General features: G+C 40.8%; 1 protein-coding gene across 1 annotated transcript in view; it reads right to left on the reverse strand.

Moving 5' to 3' along the window:
• Positions 1 to 653: 653 nt before the first annotated feature.
• si:ch211-132g1.7 (prostaglandin F2 receptor negative regulator) overlaps positions 654 to 14,830 on the reverse strand; it is a 58,090-nt gene continuing 43,913 nt past the window's right edge. Inside the window, exons 12-15 of the mRNA XM_037761954.1 lie at positions 5,696 to 5,882; positions 5,460 to 5,578; positions 5,313 to 5,363; positions 654 to 3,738 (exon numbers count right to left, since the gene is read on the reverse strand). Coding sequence (XP_037617882.1) covers positions 3,626 to 3,738; positions 5,313 to 5,363; positions 5,460 to 5,578; positions 5,696 to 5,882 — 470 coding nt within the window. The 3' untranslated portion in view covers positions 654 to 3,625. The remainder of the gene's footprint in view (positions 3,739 to 5,312; positions 5,364 to 5,459; positions 5,579 to 5,695; positions 5,883 to 14,830) is intronic.

Genomic DNA, 14,830 nt, shown 5'->3' on the forward strand with positions numbered 1-14,830 from the left:
TAGCTTGGGTCCTCCCAAATGTTGAATGTAAAAGGGAGAGACGGTTTAAATGGTTAATGTTTGGTAGCTAACGTTATGTGGGTTTATTGAAAACAATGAAGAAATGCTTCAGGCTGATGACATGCTCCAGTGACAAGTGAGAGTGCGTCTCTTAGCAACGGCAGCCCTCAAATGTCAATAAACTGCTGTCGTGGGAAACGCCCACTCATAGATATGTCCGTCTATGATTATAATTTATATTTCCTTATACAAAAAGTGAAGATAATTACATTTTCACTTTGACTTTAAACAATTTGGGAACAGCACTTATTTGCTTTCTCTACGAGAGAAAAAGCTCACTAATTACCAGTTATATCTCCTCTTTTTTCGCCGTACACAAACAGAAATGCAAAAAAAGAACAAGTTGTGGTTTTTAGTTAAAACTAAAACTCTTTCTTTGTCTATTCTTTTGTCAAACAAACTGTGATGACAGCACCTGAGCTGTTTGTCTACAGTCTCTAATCATTGCTGCAACTCTTGACAAGCACTTTCAACATTCAGCAGCACATACCGACATCAGTGGTTTTCACTGGTCGGTATGACATCAACAACTCGTCATCATCGGCATAAAAACACATTAAAAACAGAACATATAAAATAATGTACAAAATGAATACATCTTACAAATCTATTTATTAAAAAAAAGTCATCATGATTCATCATACTCGTTGCAATAAAATGACAAAATAAAAAGGACACTGGGGAAACCTTGCAGTGGCGTGTTCAGTGGCGTGCATCAATGCTACGTGTGTGTGTGTTTACTGTTAAGAGCATTTGGCACAGAGCCCTATTATTCACCTGTGTGCTCAAGTACTGTGAATGTGTGTTAATGACAGTGGGAAAACCCATTTTGCTCTATCACGCACACCTGTGGAGTGGGTTCATGGACACGTATTGGAAGTTTATGAAGTAACTGTCACCATCAATCAAACACATGTCGTACAGGTTTGTCTTGGTGTCTTCTGTAGCTGATGGTGTTGCGCATTTGTGCAACTATGAAATAAACTCTTTGAGTATCATCAGTCAGAGATATTTATGGATTTGGGCTTTGATTGGATAATATTTCTGGCTTGGCTGGCTTGCCAGGCCGCATTTGAGGCGGTTTTGTGCAGAGCTGAGTGGGCGACGGCTGCATTGTTTGGATATGTAATAACCAATCAGAAAACACCCGTTTTATGTCCAGAGTGCAGCTTCACACAAGCTGTGACCTGACTACAGCCTCATATTGCTCGTTAAGTTCGGATAGTTGCTTAAAATACCTTTTTAAAACCCTCAAACAAAGCCCTATCCAAGCCCAGTCAGTGAAGGAGGAAACACAGCCTGGCACAAGTTAATACAAACCTAACAGGTCTGTTTGGATCCCGCTGGGTTTGGACAGAAACGTCCTCACTTTGTGTTGTTGTTGTTGCTGGGACTGTGAGTGTGCGTTCACACAGCAGTCAACGTGACACAACTATTCATTCATTTGCTATAAAAAAAACACCACAAAGACTCAGATGGCACATGTTGGGAACAGCTTACTTCCATAATCAGCTGGTAAAGTTGATGATTTTCACTTTTTTTGGAAGTGCAAGGTTCAACTTTAGTGCTGGAGTTTACTGATTATCTTTCTAGCTAGCGACATTAAAGGAACACTCTGACATTATTTGAGTACAGCTTGTTTGCTAGTGATAGCCTAGCTAAACCAAAAATGACAACAAGAGGATATACCGTAATGTTTACTGCCCCTTAAACTCATTGAAGTCATGTGATGTTTAAAAGAATAGCTCAACATTTTGGGAATTATTTGCTTCCTTTTTTTGAGAGTTAGATAAGATGATTGCTTATTGTCAGGATGTGTGTTAGCATAGCTTAGCATAAAGACTTGAAGCAGAGAGAAACAGCTATCTAAAATTCATAAATTTTACTACTCTACTTAACACATTGTATCTTGTGTGATTAATCCGTACACAAAACGCATTGAAATATAGACAAATTGTGGTTTTAGGAGGCGTTACATGCTAGAACTATTTCTTAATGAACAGTTTATCCATCCGCATAGCCAAGAAATAGTTACAGCATGTAGCTTCCCATCAAACAAACATGTCTACGGATTAAACAAACAACCTACGACGTGTTAATGATGAGCTTTAGCGGTGCTAGTGGGCGTTTTTAGTCACTTTTTATAGAGCCAGGCTAGCAGTTTCCACCCGCTTCCAGTCATTATGCTAAGCTAGGCTAACCGCACCCTGACTCTAGCTCCGCACTCAATGCACAAATAAACATATTTCCCAAAATGTTCAACTGGTCCTTTAAAGAGCAAAAGTGAAACTGAGAATCATGCGTGATTTTTCCTGTTCAAAACATGACACAGTCATTTAGCTAGACTAGTGACCGCAAGGTTTAAAAAATCTGGATGTAGGAGGCTTTGACGTCATCAAAATGTGACCCAGGAAAAGGCTTGTGTTGACATCAGTCTGTCATTATAAAACAGTACATGCAACTCTTTGTCTCACATACTGTAGCACGGCACTCACACCAACACACACGAGACTCTGGTAAAATAACAGCAGGATACATTTCTGAATATCTAGAAAAGCAGAGTGCTTGCTGTCGCCACTTTTTTTAGCGGCTGTTTCAAGTGTTGACGTCTGGCGATATGAACCTCCGTCAGTTCAAAATATTGGCACCACGTACGGTATATCTCACACACAAACACACTGACTGCATATCTCCGTTGTAAAGCTTAAAAATGTCTTAAAATCTCGTAATTTTCAAAAAACTAGAGTTGAGAATAAAAGATATTGTCCTTTTTGTTAAGGTAGGAATACTCTGGGGTGGTAGTGCAATACCTCTCGTGTGGAAAGCACGTTGTTTTCTTGGACTTCTGCTGCCCGCATGAACATGACGTTTACTCCAAGTGAGGCTCAGGCTGCCTAACCGTAAGTCTCTGCAAATACAAAATAACATGTGACTTAACAGGTTGAGGCTCAGGTATGTGTCTCTCCAACACCAACCACCCCTTGAATTTTCTGTGCTTCCTCAAAAAAAGAAAATTCAAGGGGGTACGCTGGTGTGCCGTTACTCTGAGAGACAGGAACACAGCCTGGTTGTACTTTGCAGGGAGCCTTGGCATTGTAAGAAAAAAGAAAACACAGTAGTCCAGCCTGAGCGCTTCACGTGTTATCCCTAGTGGTTACAGAGGCAGCAGATCTGTTAAGTGGTCCTTTATTCCCAAGTGGCAGTGATGTCTCAGAAGCCTCCTGTTCTTGTAGTGCTATGGTCATAACGGGGAGCAAGGATACCGGTGTAAAAATCACTGGAAGCTCACAGATTTCAATGGATCTCCACAGAAACTGAAGTGTCATTGTAAAAAGTTCCCCCGCTCCTCCACTGCAGAGCTGAAGAAACCCCCGAGCACCTCAGAAAAGCCCTGCGATTTTGACAAGCCAGGCTTCCGAAGCGACGTGTCATTTTTTTTTTACTCCCAATGTCCGTCGCACGGAAACAACTGGGTGTCCCAGAAATCGTCTATGGGCGTGTGTCTGCTGTGTGTGTGGTGTTTCCGGTGGGCGCTGCAGTGTGTGGGTGCCGGGGAAAGTGTTTGTCAGTCCATCTCCAGGTCCATCAGTTTGTTGCGCGAGCGTGGGATGTGCGTGGTGTTGCGGCAGCAGCACTGGGCGCAGACCAGACCCAGAACCAGAGAGAAGAGGCCCACACCTGGAGACGCACGACATGGTTAAATACCAACCCTACCTACACCACTACTCCCTCTACTAACGCTACTACTAATCTGTTCTAATCTAAGAGCTTTCACTATGTTTACAACAGCCTCTCAATTGTGTTTTTACTACTTCTACTGGTATTACTATAAGCTTGTTCAACATTTAGGGATTTTTTAGGAGCACAGGAACCAAGTTGTTTCATGTGAAGACGGAACTTTATTTTGAAAAGACTGTATGCATGTAACGAGTGGAAATTCACACGTGCTGCTGGACATTCGTAGGAAAATGCACGAAAAATGAGGAATAATTTTTCAAAGATATCATATTAACCGTTCTATGAGGATACGTTGAACTATTGGAGTGAAGTTTGCAGGGCTGAACGTTGGTGATTGGACAAAAACAAAACCTTGCAGCCGCCATAATGTCTTTCACACAGTTATAAATCGATATTACAGGCTATTATAGCAACCAGTACTACTACTACATCAACTGCTGACACTACAGATGCCTCTAAGACTGTCCCTATGAATAGCAACTACGGATGTCCCCAGCCCTTTCACATGATCAGTGTCAGTGCCAGTTCAGGCATATTTTATTGATTGTTATTGGCTATATTAAGCCTAAACTAATTCAGATTCTTGTCTTGTTTAAATCCACTGTGCCCTGGCAATGCCAGCTGTCAGACATGTGTCCTAAATAAGCACGAGCACAGCACTGTCAGCTAGTCGAGCACAAAAAGAGCAACTCTTGTCTGTCAGTCAGCAGTTTCAGTTGAGATGTCCACACTGACAGCGAGCCAAGTGAACAAAAAATACCTCACTTTTGCACATTTTCTGTGACATTTTGCTGCTGATCTTGGCAGGAAACTGCATTAAAACTTTAATATTTTGGTCGTCTAACTCAACATTTCAGGAAGCTGAACAGCAACATACAACATTGAACAGTCCTTATTTAAGTTTTTCTAACCTTAAAGGGGACATATCGTGCTCATTTTTAGGTTCATACTTGTATTCTGGGTTTCAACTAGAACATGTTTACATGCTTTAGTGTTCAAAAAACACATTATTTTTCTTATACTGTCTGTCTGAATAAACCTGTAATCACCCTCTGTCTGAAACGCTCCGTTTTAGCGCCTGTCTCTTTAAGAACCCCTCCAGAAAAAGCCCAGTCTGCTCTGATCGGTCCGTGTTTCCGGTCTTCCGCATCTGTGCTGTCGCCGTCTTCACAGCGTCCGGGGACTCACCGTGTGAGTCAACTACATGGAGTTTAGCGCCACTTGTACACGTGACTGCGTAGTTGTGACATCACAACCTTACGGAAAGTTTTAAGGCACAGTTTCTGAATACGGGCTGTGTGCATGTGTCTCCATGGATTGAGCGTTTCGATAATTTCACAGTATTTACATAGCACCTAGACCTGTTTTATGACTTCTTATTAATAATAATCTTACTTTCTACAATATGGGACCTTTAAATTCCTAAATACCAATATCTAAATAATTAATGATTAAACAGAGGCTTCATCCAACACCCGAAACTACAACATAAACATGCATGATGGTTACGTTACCTATCGAGGCTGCTACTCCATATAAGAGAGGTAACTTTAGGGACTCCCACACTGCAGAAGGAGAAAAAGAGAGAAAGATTTGGTGTTTAATAGGAGAAAATAATTGTAAAAACTGATACTAGTTTTGTTGTAAATCTGTTATCTCACCAGCAAATTTGACTGTGAGGAAGATTCGAGACGACGTCAGCTCTCCGGCTTGAGTCCAGGATCCTGTTGAGGCCGACAGGTACCAGGGAGTGGCCACACAGTGGTACTCACCACTATCGCTGGGAACCACAGAGCACACACAAACACATGATGATTTAAATATACATTAGTTCACATTACAGAACAAAGCATGTCTGCTGATGCCCCACTATTGTGTACCCCATAACAACACTCACCTGTCCTGAGTGCCATGGATGTTCAGCATGTAGGTGTGTGTGTCCCTGCGCTCTATTGAAACGTCGCTGGACGAGTTACGAGCGTCTTTCCTCACGACGCCGAAGCGGTCGACGCTGGCCACCTGGGTCGTCGTCTCTCCGCCGCGCAGCCGGGTGAAAAGCCAACGCACCTCGTACGCCAGGTCATCTGAGAGAGACAGACAGAGAGATCATTTAAGTAAAGCTGTGACATGTTTTTAAAAAAAACTGCAGTGTTCGCTTGGTCGTTATTTGCCAAGAAAAAGCTCCTTTCAAACCACAGTCTTTTTACACTTCTATAGAAATACCTCGACTGTCTGTAAAGACTCTATAAGACTATTAAGATGTTTCAAACTACTTCCAGTTGGAAGATGCAGTGCAGAGTTGTCAATGTGCTCAGATGGAACCAATCCTAAGCACCGCCTCTTTCCCTCAGTGCATCACAGCTGGACGACCTTTGACATCTTTCCATATTTTCAGCTGCCTCGTGCCTACATTTACACCATATGTTACAAACTACGAAGGCAGCTTAAAGGTGGTTAAATGATGTGCGTGTGGGGATGTGCAACAGTGTTGTTTTCAATCATTTTCCAAAGCTTAAAGTGAAAATACACTTTTAGTTTTTTGCTTTAACTTATCATTATGAAGTAAATGTTGATTGCACATTGTAAAGGCACCATCTGCGTGTAAATTGGTTCCCCATAAGCCTCGTTTTCACTATGCAATTCTGTCTGTCACCGGGTACGATTTACCGGGAAAACAAAGGCTTGATTTACGGCCATGGAAAACAAAATGCAGTGTTTCCAGTGCAGTGTTGCTAACTCATTTCCAATTGAACCCTTTCTTTTCCAGACCATGTTAAATGGGCTTGCACTAGCTCCAGATGACGTCATATCATATTGGTGGTGTCATTGCGCATTCATTTGCATAAAACTTAGTGGTTGCGTTGGTTGCAGCGAGAGAAAGACCCCGCGCTGTTGACTGGGATTGCTCTGAGCAGCATTGGGAATAAATTACAATATAATATATTTAAATATAGTTCTTGCTTTTCCCCTGATGGTCTTCTTAAAGACCTTTGCACACCGGGGGGTGTGACGAGGAAAAACGCCACGCAAATGCTCGCCTGCGAATATTATATGTCTAGGGCTTTTATTGTGAAAGGTAACAATGGAAGGAGTGGATCTGGTCTGCGCTGCCTTTGTCGAGGTTGAAAGGAGTGATACAATTTGCCTTTCTGGTTCGGACTACCGCAAAAAAGTTTTACACCAGGGGGGAAAACTTTGTCTAACTAAGTTGTAAGTCGTCTATTGACAATTAAAACTACTCTAGTTCAAAGTTAGGAGAGGATTAAGACACTACAATCAGCTCAACATCAGTATCATCACTAAGGACACCCGCGTTAGTTAAAAAGGGACATTAAAAGACAACTTTGAAAGTCGCATGACATCACTTCATAAAAACACTGGGCTGATAGTTATACTTTTATTTGACAGAGCAGGTAGAAAGCCATGACTGCTGAAAGATTTGAGATATCAGTTGGACTTTTCAGTAGCTCCCACCAGTGCAGGATGACATCACCACTGTTTTCCCAGAAAGCTCAAGTGCCCATTTCAAGTCACTAGCTTAAGTTAACATTTACTTTAGCTAATAGCCTGCCTGCAATCAGTGATGTTAAACTGCAGTAAACAGTCGTAGCGCAAACAGAACACGTAATATTACATTATGACGTCTCCACCTGTGATGTGACTCTACCTCGAGTGCTTACAGAGAAGTGTTCCTGTGCTTATTATGTGGAAATTGAAGGAGAGAGAGCGTTATTTTTGGAGCCACAATTTCTCTATGATGACTACAGAGAGAACAGAAGATAACAACTCCATTATCGCCGCATTTAAAACACACACACACACACACACACACCGGCTGCTGTTCCTTCTCTTCCGTCAACGAGAAAAGATAAAGAAGACAGAGAGATGGACACGTGACAAGAGAAAGGAGGATAGTGATGACAAAAGAAAGAAAACAGGGACAAGAGAGAATTTGTGAAAATAGATGTAATCTTTGGAAAAGAGGGCGAGCGAGCTAATTATTTCCAAGACGTAGAGAGAGAGAGAGAGAGACAGGGAGCGGGAAAGACAGACAGAGAAGCACAAACTAGTCATTAGCCTGTCAGGGAGAGAGCGACTATTAGCACTGTACCTCCTACACACACACACACAATAAAAACCCCATGCAGCCTGACTCATCCTCTGACATTTAGGAGACAAATAGAGGATACAGATGAAAAAATAAAGAGAACATTTGCGTACGACAACATGAAAAAAAAGAAAAAAGACAAATGATGATGAAAAACAATTATGGCAAAAAAAAAAAGGAAAGAATGAGAGACGGAGAAATGAGGAGGAAGAAAGAGGAGAATATAATGAAGAGAGGAGAGGAGTGAACTCACCCACAGCAGAGTAATGAATCACATCTCAATTTCTCTCTCCCTCTCTTCCCTAATGGTTTTAATATTCAAGTGCTACATCATTAAAAATCAGTAGTAGTACGAGCAGCAGCAGTAATAACGCCGGCCTTGGTTTTAGTTTAGCGTCCCGTGGTCTTCGTATTGATCATCATCTGAAAACTTTGTCAAGTCCGTGTGACACTAAAGTAAGACATCTTCCTGCCTGCTCGCCAAGTTTGCAATAAGTTTCGCTGCAGATGATTTTTGGTGACCTCTGGCTCTTCCTCGAACAAAAACCTCCCCGCATATCTCAAACAATAATCTTTGGTTTTTAATGAAATCTGCTCTCCACACAACAAATCCAGATGTTTTTGGTAACCTTTTCTCTAGTGCAAACATTTACACTTGTACATGAAATGCACAAAATTGAATTGAAAAGTTAGTGAAGACATTCAAGCTCCCTAAAGGAAGTTTTAACCCCACGACTTTATGTGAAAATGTTCATTTTTAGTACATAATTTCATCGTTATAGCGCACTATTTCACTGGAACTGCTAAATATATCCATGTAGTAAATCAAATATTTATTTTTATTAATAAGTAATATTAGCTGCTGCATTGTTGCATAGATATGTACTTACATTTTGGATTGTATCATAGACTTTATATAAGAAGTGGACGTAGCCCATTAGTTTTTGGACTGCTGTTTTGAAGCCATTTAGGTCGACGCCATCTTGTTTTTTTGCAACCAGAAGTTACACAAATGCAACCGAACGCTGAATAAGACATTTTTAAGCGACCAAAATATTATAATTAACTTTCATGAAGTGAAAACACACTGTGAAAGGGTTAAAGTTGTAAGACGAAAACACGGACAATTCCCAGACTGGACAACGCCGTGGTAGCGACCTGTCAATCACAAGGTAGCCCCGCCCTAAAGCATCCCCTGCTTTATGGTCTATTTGACTCTAAATGGGACCATAATTTACTAAATGAACATCATGCTGCATTGAAGATGATTATTATGACTTAAGTAGACCTAATCGTGCATTATTTGTCAAACAGACTTCAAAATTGATTTTAGAAATAACCAGAAGTTATCAGATCTTTAAGCTAAAGGAAATAATTGAGTTCCCGCCACATGTCAGAAGACAAAAAAAAAGAGAACACGTTTAAGTACATCAGCTCCTCGTCTCCACTAGAAGTCATAAAAAGCCCTCCGCACTGTTAAATCTGACGGTGATGATGATGATGGTGGTGATGAAGATGCATTAGGACAGCGTAGAGAGAGGGCACCGGGGCTTTTTTTTTTTTTGCACAAAGAAAAGTGGCCCGAGCGGTCCATCCAACCAAAGAGGAGGAAACAGGATGTGACATCGAGTGGGGGGGGTGAATGGGTCGACTGACCACACACTAACACACACACACAATCACACACACACACACCCCTCCAGACTCGCTGACCAGAATCAACTGATGAGTGAAGTTCTGACACGGAGAGAGGGCTGATTTGATTCATTAACATCCTGAAGAAAAGCCCGCATGGTTCCTCACAGCAACGTGAACACTGTTACTGTGACACAACTAGCACTCTGCAGCACTACAGGGAACCCAGTTTGTCACGTACTAAAGTCTAGAGATGCAAACGTTTGATGGTTCTAGCTTGTCAAATAAAAGAAACAGCAACTTTTCCTTCTCTTATATTACAGTAAATGGACTATTGGCCAGACAAAAAGCAAACTGTGATGAACATTTTTCCTAAATTTTAAACTATTAATGGAGTAAATTATCTGCATTGACATAATTGTCCCACTATTTTGCCCTACCTATTAAAAAAGCAAGTATAGATGTCATTTCATTGTGTCTTTGTGGCAAATTAGAGTTCCCTGGTGCCATCCTCACTGCTAACGCTTGATTTTCACTCATCATTTTTAGCTTCGACACCACACCGAGGGTGATAAAAGAAGTATTTCAAGCTGTTTTCTTGAGGCTTGCCTCAACGTAAGCCTATACTCCATTGAGACGCTCCGCGTGGGCGGGGTGCAGGCTTTTCTGACAGTACGGACCGGTCCACCAAACCGGACCCGTCTATCAGTGAGGGCTCCCATCGGTGCACGCTTCAGTAAAAGAAAAACAAGATGATGGATGGGTGTGATGAGAATGATGATCTCTTGGGGTGTGGACTCAATGTGACCTGATGTGAGGACCGCATCCTGACCTCTCACCTGGTTCAAGTGACGGACGGGATGGATTACAACAGTACTGGGAACATAACTCTGAATTAACTGGAGTCAAGAATCATTCAAATCTACAGTTTCTACTTATAATACTTTGATAACAAACCAAGGCAATATGAAATATAATGGCAGAAACTAACAATTCTTTAATTAATTGTTCAACTTAACGTTCAAAACACAGCGATATTAAATCCACCATGAGTTATGCCAAAGAAAAGAAGCAATTCTTCCAATTTGAGAAGCTGCGACCAGCATATGTTTGGCATTTTATTGCTGGAAAAAATGACGAATGAAACAATTAATATTTTCATTTCATTTTTGTTGTGGATCAACTAACCCATTTGTGCCAGCAACTAATTTTTTTTAATTTCCTTTGGTGGAAAGTGTTCTCTGGGCTCGCTTTAAACACAAATGTGAAGAAATTTTCAAAATTAATCAAAAAGTTTGACTGAAAAGTGAGTTTTTGTAATCATACTGTTTTTGCAATAGACTCTATTATATTTCAGGAAAAAGCAGTAATCCCATGTGCCCAAGTACTGGATATAGTATGATATTAAAATGTCTGTATATCAGAAACTACAAGGAACACAATCAAGTATTTGGTATCTATGAACTCATAAAAAGTTGAATATCAAAGATATGCAAAAAAAAAAAAAAATTCATATTGAAAAAATGAAATAAACACAATGTTAGCATTTTTCCTAATTTTTAAGAAATCCTGACTTTGACTATTAATAACAGTGTGATTTTTCACATGATCTAAAAAATGTCAAAGTTCTACTGTTAAATACTTGCTCAAAGTATGTCCTTACCAAATTTCAAGACTTTCAACCAATCAGAACAAATGTTGTGGCATTTTTCCTCATCATACTAAATATAATCTTTGGGCACAAATGGGCCAATCAATTAGTTGACTTTTTTAGCATAATTCAAATGATCTTAATTCAAAACCCAAGTGTGGACCACAACAATGTGATTCCATGTTAATATAATTTGGGTCTTGATTGTTGTAGTTTTAGCAATAATTCCTATTATTAATAATCACATTTTTCACATGTATCAATGTATTCTGCAGGTTTTTTTCAGTGTGTTTCCAGTCAGAGACAGTTCCCTCTGATGTTACAGAGAGATGACACTTGACCTCTTCATTTACATGCAGCTATAAATAAAGGAGAGGAGGCCTGCAAGTGCATCCTGGGAAGGAAGCGAGGCGATGCTTCACTGATGGAGGATGAAAACTCAGTTTCATTTGCTCATTTGATCGGATTTTTTTAACGTCTTAAGTACTGCAAGCAACTAAAATCAGGCAAATTAACAAATTAAATTAAATTTAAATATACATATTCAACTAAGAATTATGTGATCCTGTGCGATGAGGATTATTAGCAACATATCAGGTACACTCACTTTCAGTTCCACCTCCAAATAAAGTGGATAAACTGCAGGCTTGTTAACAACCTGTTATCGTATCAGTGTCATGTTCCCAGATCTCACTAATTACTTTGGTGAGTATGATGTTATGATAACTGATGGAGCAAAAATAACAGTAATAAACTGTATAAAAGTAATATTTCCATTTGAATAATTGTCTACGAGCAGGTAAAAATAACTTGCATTAAAGTGACGGCAACCCATTTAAATATATTTACCTCTGATGACTCTATGACTATATTCTTATATAATCACATCATTTAAAAAGCTGCCTAGCTGACAGTCAAGAGATGTGTGTGTGTGTTTCTCTGATAACACCAGGTTAGTGTCTGACATCGCCACTAATGATCAAAGACGCGTTTTGCATAATTCTGCAGGACTGACGCATGAACTCCGGCTGCTTGTTTCAGAGAGACGACACCCATACTCCAGGAACGGTGCTATAATTAGACAGCCTCTGCTTTCTCACAGTTAGCCTCCTTCCTTTACTTTCTTTGTTCTTGACGGCGGCGAGGACGGAGAGAAGAGGGGGAAGGAGGATTTGAAAATACTTAGTGGCTGAGGAGATTATTTTGTTTATCACGTAGCCATAAATCAACAGCGAGAGGCCCCTCAGCAATGTGAACGCATCTCGAGCTGCGTCTTTGGAGAGCACGTCGTATCACCAGAGACACCCCCGCCCCCCTCCTCATGGGAGGTGCTGCTATAGGAGTATCTGATCCTCTCGCCCACAGCTGTTCCTCGGCTGAATGCAGACTCTCATCGTCCCCCCCACATACGGACCTTTCTATATGAACTCATGAACTCTCTGACTCCCCTCCGAACAGCCACTTGATAAGCTACAGCGTACGCTGCCTTACTGCACAGCTACCCTGTAAACACAGAGTGAGCAGAAACGTGTGTCTACATAAGCACATGCAAACAGAATATCAAAGATGCACTTAAGGTAGGGCTATTGGCAAAGAATCTGACGATACCATACATATGATACAGAGGTCACGATTCAATATATTGAGATACATGTGTGATTTCTAAAAACGAATTTTACCGCTAAATAACAAAAAACGCTAGTGATGGGAATAGAGAATCGGTTCCTAGCTGTTCGATTCCTTGGCATCTCATGCTTCAGTGACTACCGATTCCTCTTCGATGCTTTCTGACAGTTACGCATGCACAATGACGCATACGCACGCTGTATCATGTTTCAGTTCGTTAGGGATCGTAGCCATGGCGGAAAGAGAAAAAAAGCGCTCAAAAGCATTGCACTACTGCTAATAAACCTGAGGGGTGCACCCTATTTTTCCCTGATAATGCAACACTGAACAACAAATCCATGTTGAAATCAACAGAAGGAGAGGTAGTAACGTTACCTGTGGGCAGCACAGTCCTCCTTGGCGAAATAACGGAGCTACTAACGTTAACAGAGGTGCCATTGAGTTATTATTATGAGGCGTTCATGTTCTGCTCAGTAAAAGGACTATTGGGCGAAGGTAAATTACAACGTTATCATGATGTGTTTAAATGTAATCTCGTAAAATGAAACTTTTGCCGAGAAACTTGAATAAATCCAGTTGTTTGAAGGAGTTGTTTTTTTCGCAACCAGAAATAACATGAGAGGGTTGAGCTAAGTACAACTGAACACTGAAAAGGACATTATTAGGCGATCAAAATGTTACTTTCATGAACTGAAAGCACACTGTGAAAGGGTTAAAGTTCAAAAGACCAAAACAGGGACAACTCCCAGACCGGACAACGCCGTGGTAGCGACCTGTCAATCACAAGGTAGCCCCGCCCTAAAGCATCCCCTGCTTTATGGTCTATTTGAGTCTAAATTGGGACCATAATTTACTAAATGAACATCATGCTGTATTGAAGAAGACTTGAAACTAGCTGATTGAGACCATAAACTCATATTTACAATGTTTACTGAGGTAATAAATCAAGTGAGAAGTAGGCTCATTTTCTCATAGACTTCTTTTTTGCAACCAGAGGAGTCGCCCCCTGCTGGCTGTTAGAAAGAACGCAAGTTTAAGGCACTTCAGCATTGGCTTCACTTTTCAGACTCGGAGGTTGCCGCCTGGATTCAACAAACTATAATGGAGCTTTATGGCACAGAAGCTACATCAGGCTCCCAGGCAAGACCTTTCCTGGTGTTTTCATTGGATTTGTTGACAAGAAGTTTTTAACAATTTGGTCAAACCGCAGAGTTATAGTGAAAGTCTGTCAAAATTTTGGCGGGTGTAATAATGAGCCGAGCAGTCAGCTGACAGACTAGTTGAGGACAAACATGTTAGCTTCATTACTAGTCGCCCTGTTTTTGGGTGGTGAAGCAGCTCCAATAAGCAGGAGGAGATCCTGGTGATTGGACGGCTGAGGAGGAACTACAGTGCATCTCTAATAGAATATCTGGCTCCTGTCTGGGCTAATAAAACTAAAATGGCTGTCTGTGGAAATGAAGACAGTCTGATTGGATTTCTCTGGATTAATCCCTTGAGGAGAGTCCTCGGCGTACAACTGCCTGAAACACACACACACACACAAGACTGACAATTACCAGCAGTGCTTCTAATGAAACTGTGTGTGTTCTCTGCTCCATAAAGCAGGACAGCACTGGTAGAGTGGAATACTAAACACTATAAAAACACTATTTAGCCTCACAGAAACAAAGCCACTGGGAAGCAAAGTTCCCCTCTTACTCGCTGCATGCTTAATAAGACCTCCAGTAAACGAATGCTAATTTTATTTGATATTCGCCGTGTTTTACTTGCAGATGCCTTTCTGAATACATGACATGAATACACGAGTTACACTGACGCCGCTTTCATTAGACCAACACCTTTTTATGTCAGCGGCTAAAAATACTGGATTTGATATCTTTCAAAAAATGAATGTAATCATTAACAGAAGGGGGTAGAAACTAGCAGAGATTGCATTAGAGAGTTCAAATGTTGTCTTTTCCAGTGTGGAATTAATGCGCTTATCTTCTAAAAATCAAATACTACAATGT

The sequence above is a fragment of the Sebastes umbrosus genome, chromosome 24 (genome assembly GCF_015220745.1).
Source record: "Sebastes umbrosus isolate fSebUmb1 chromosome 24, fSebUmb1.pri, whole genome shotgun sequence".
Classification (NCBI taxonomy): Eukaryota; Metazoa; Chordata; class Actinopteri; order Perciformes; family Sebastidae; genus Sebastes; species Sebastes umbrosus.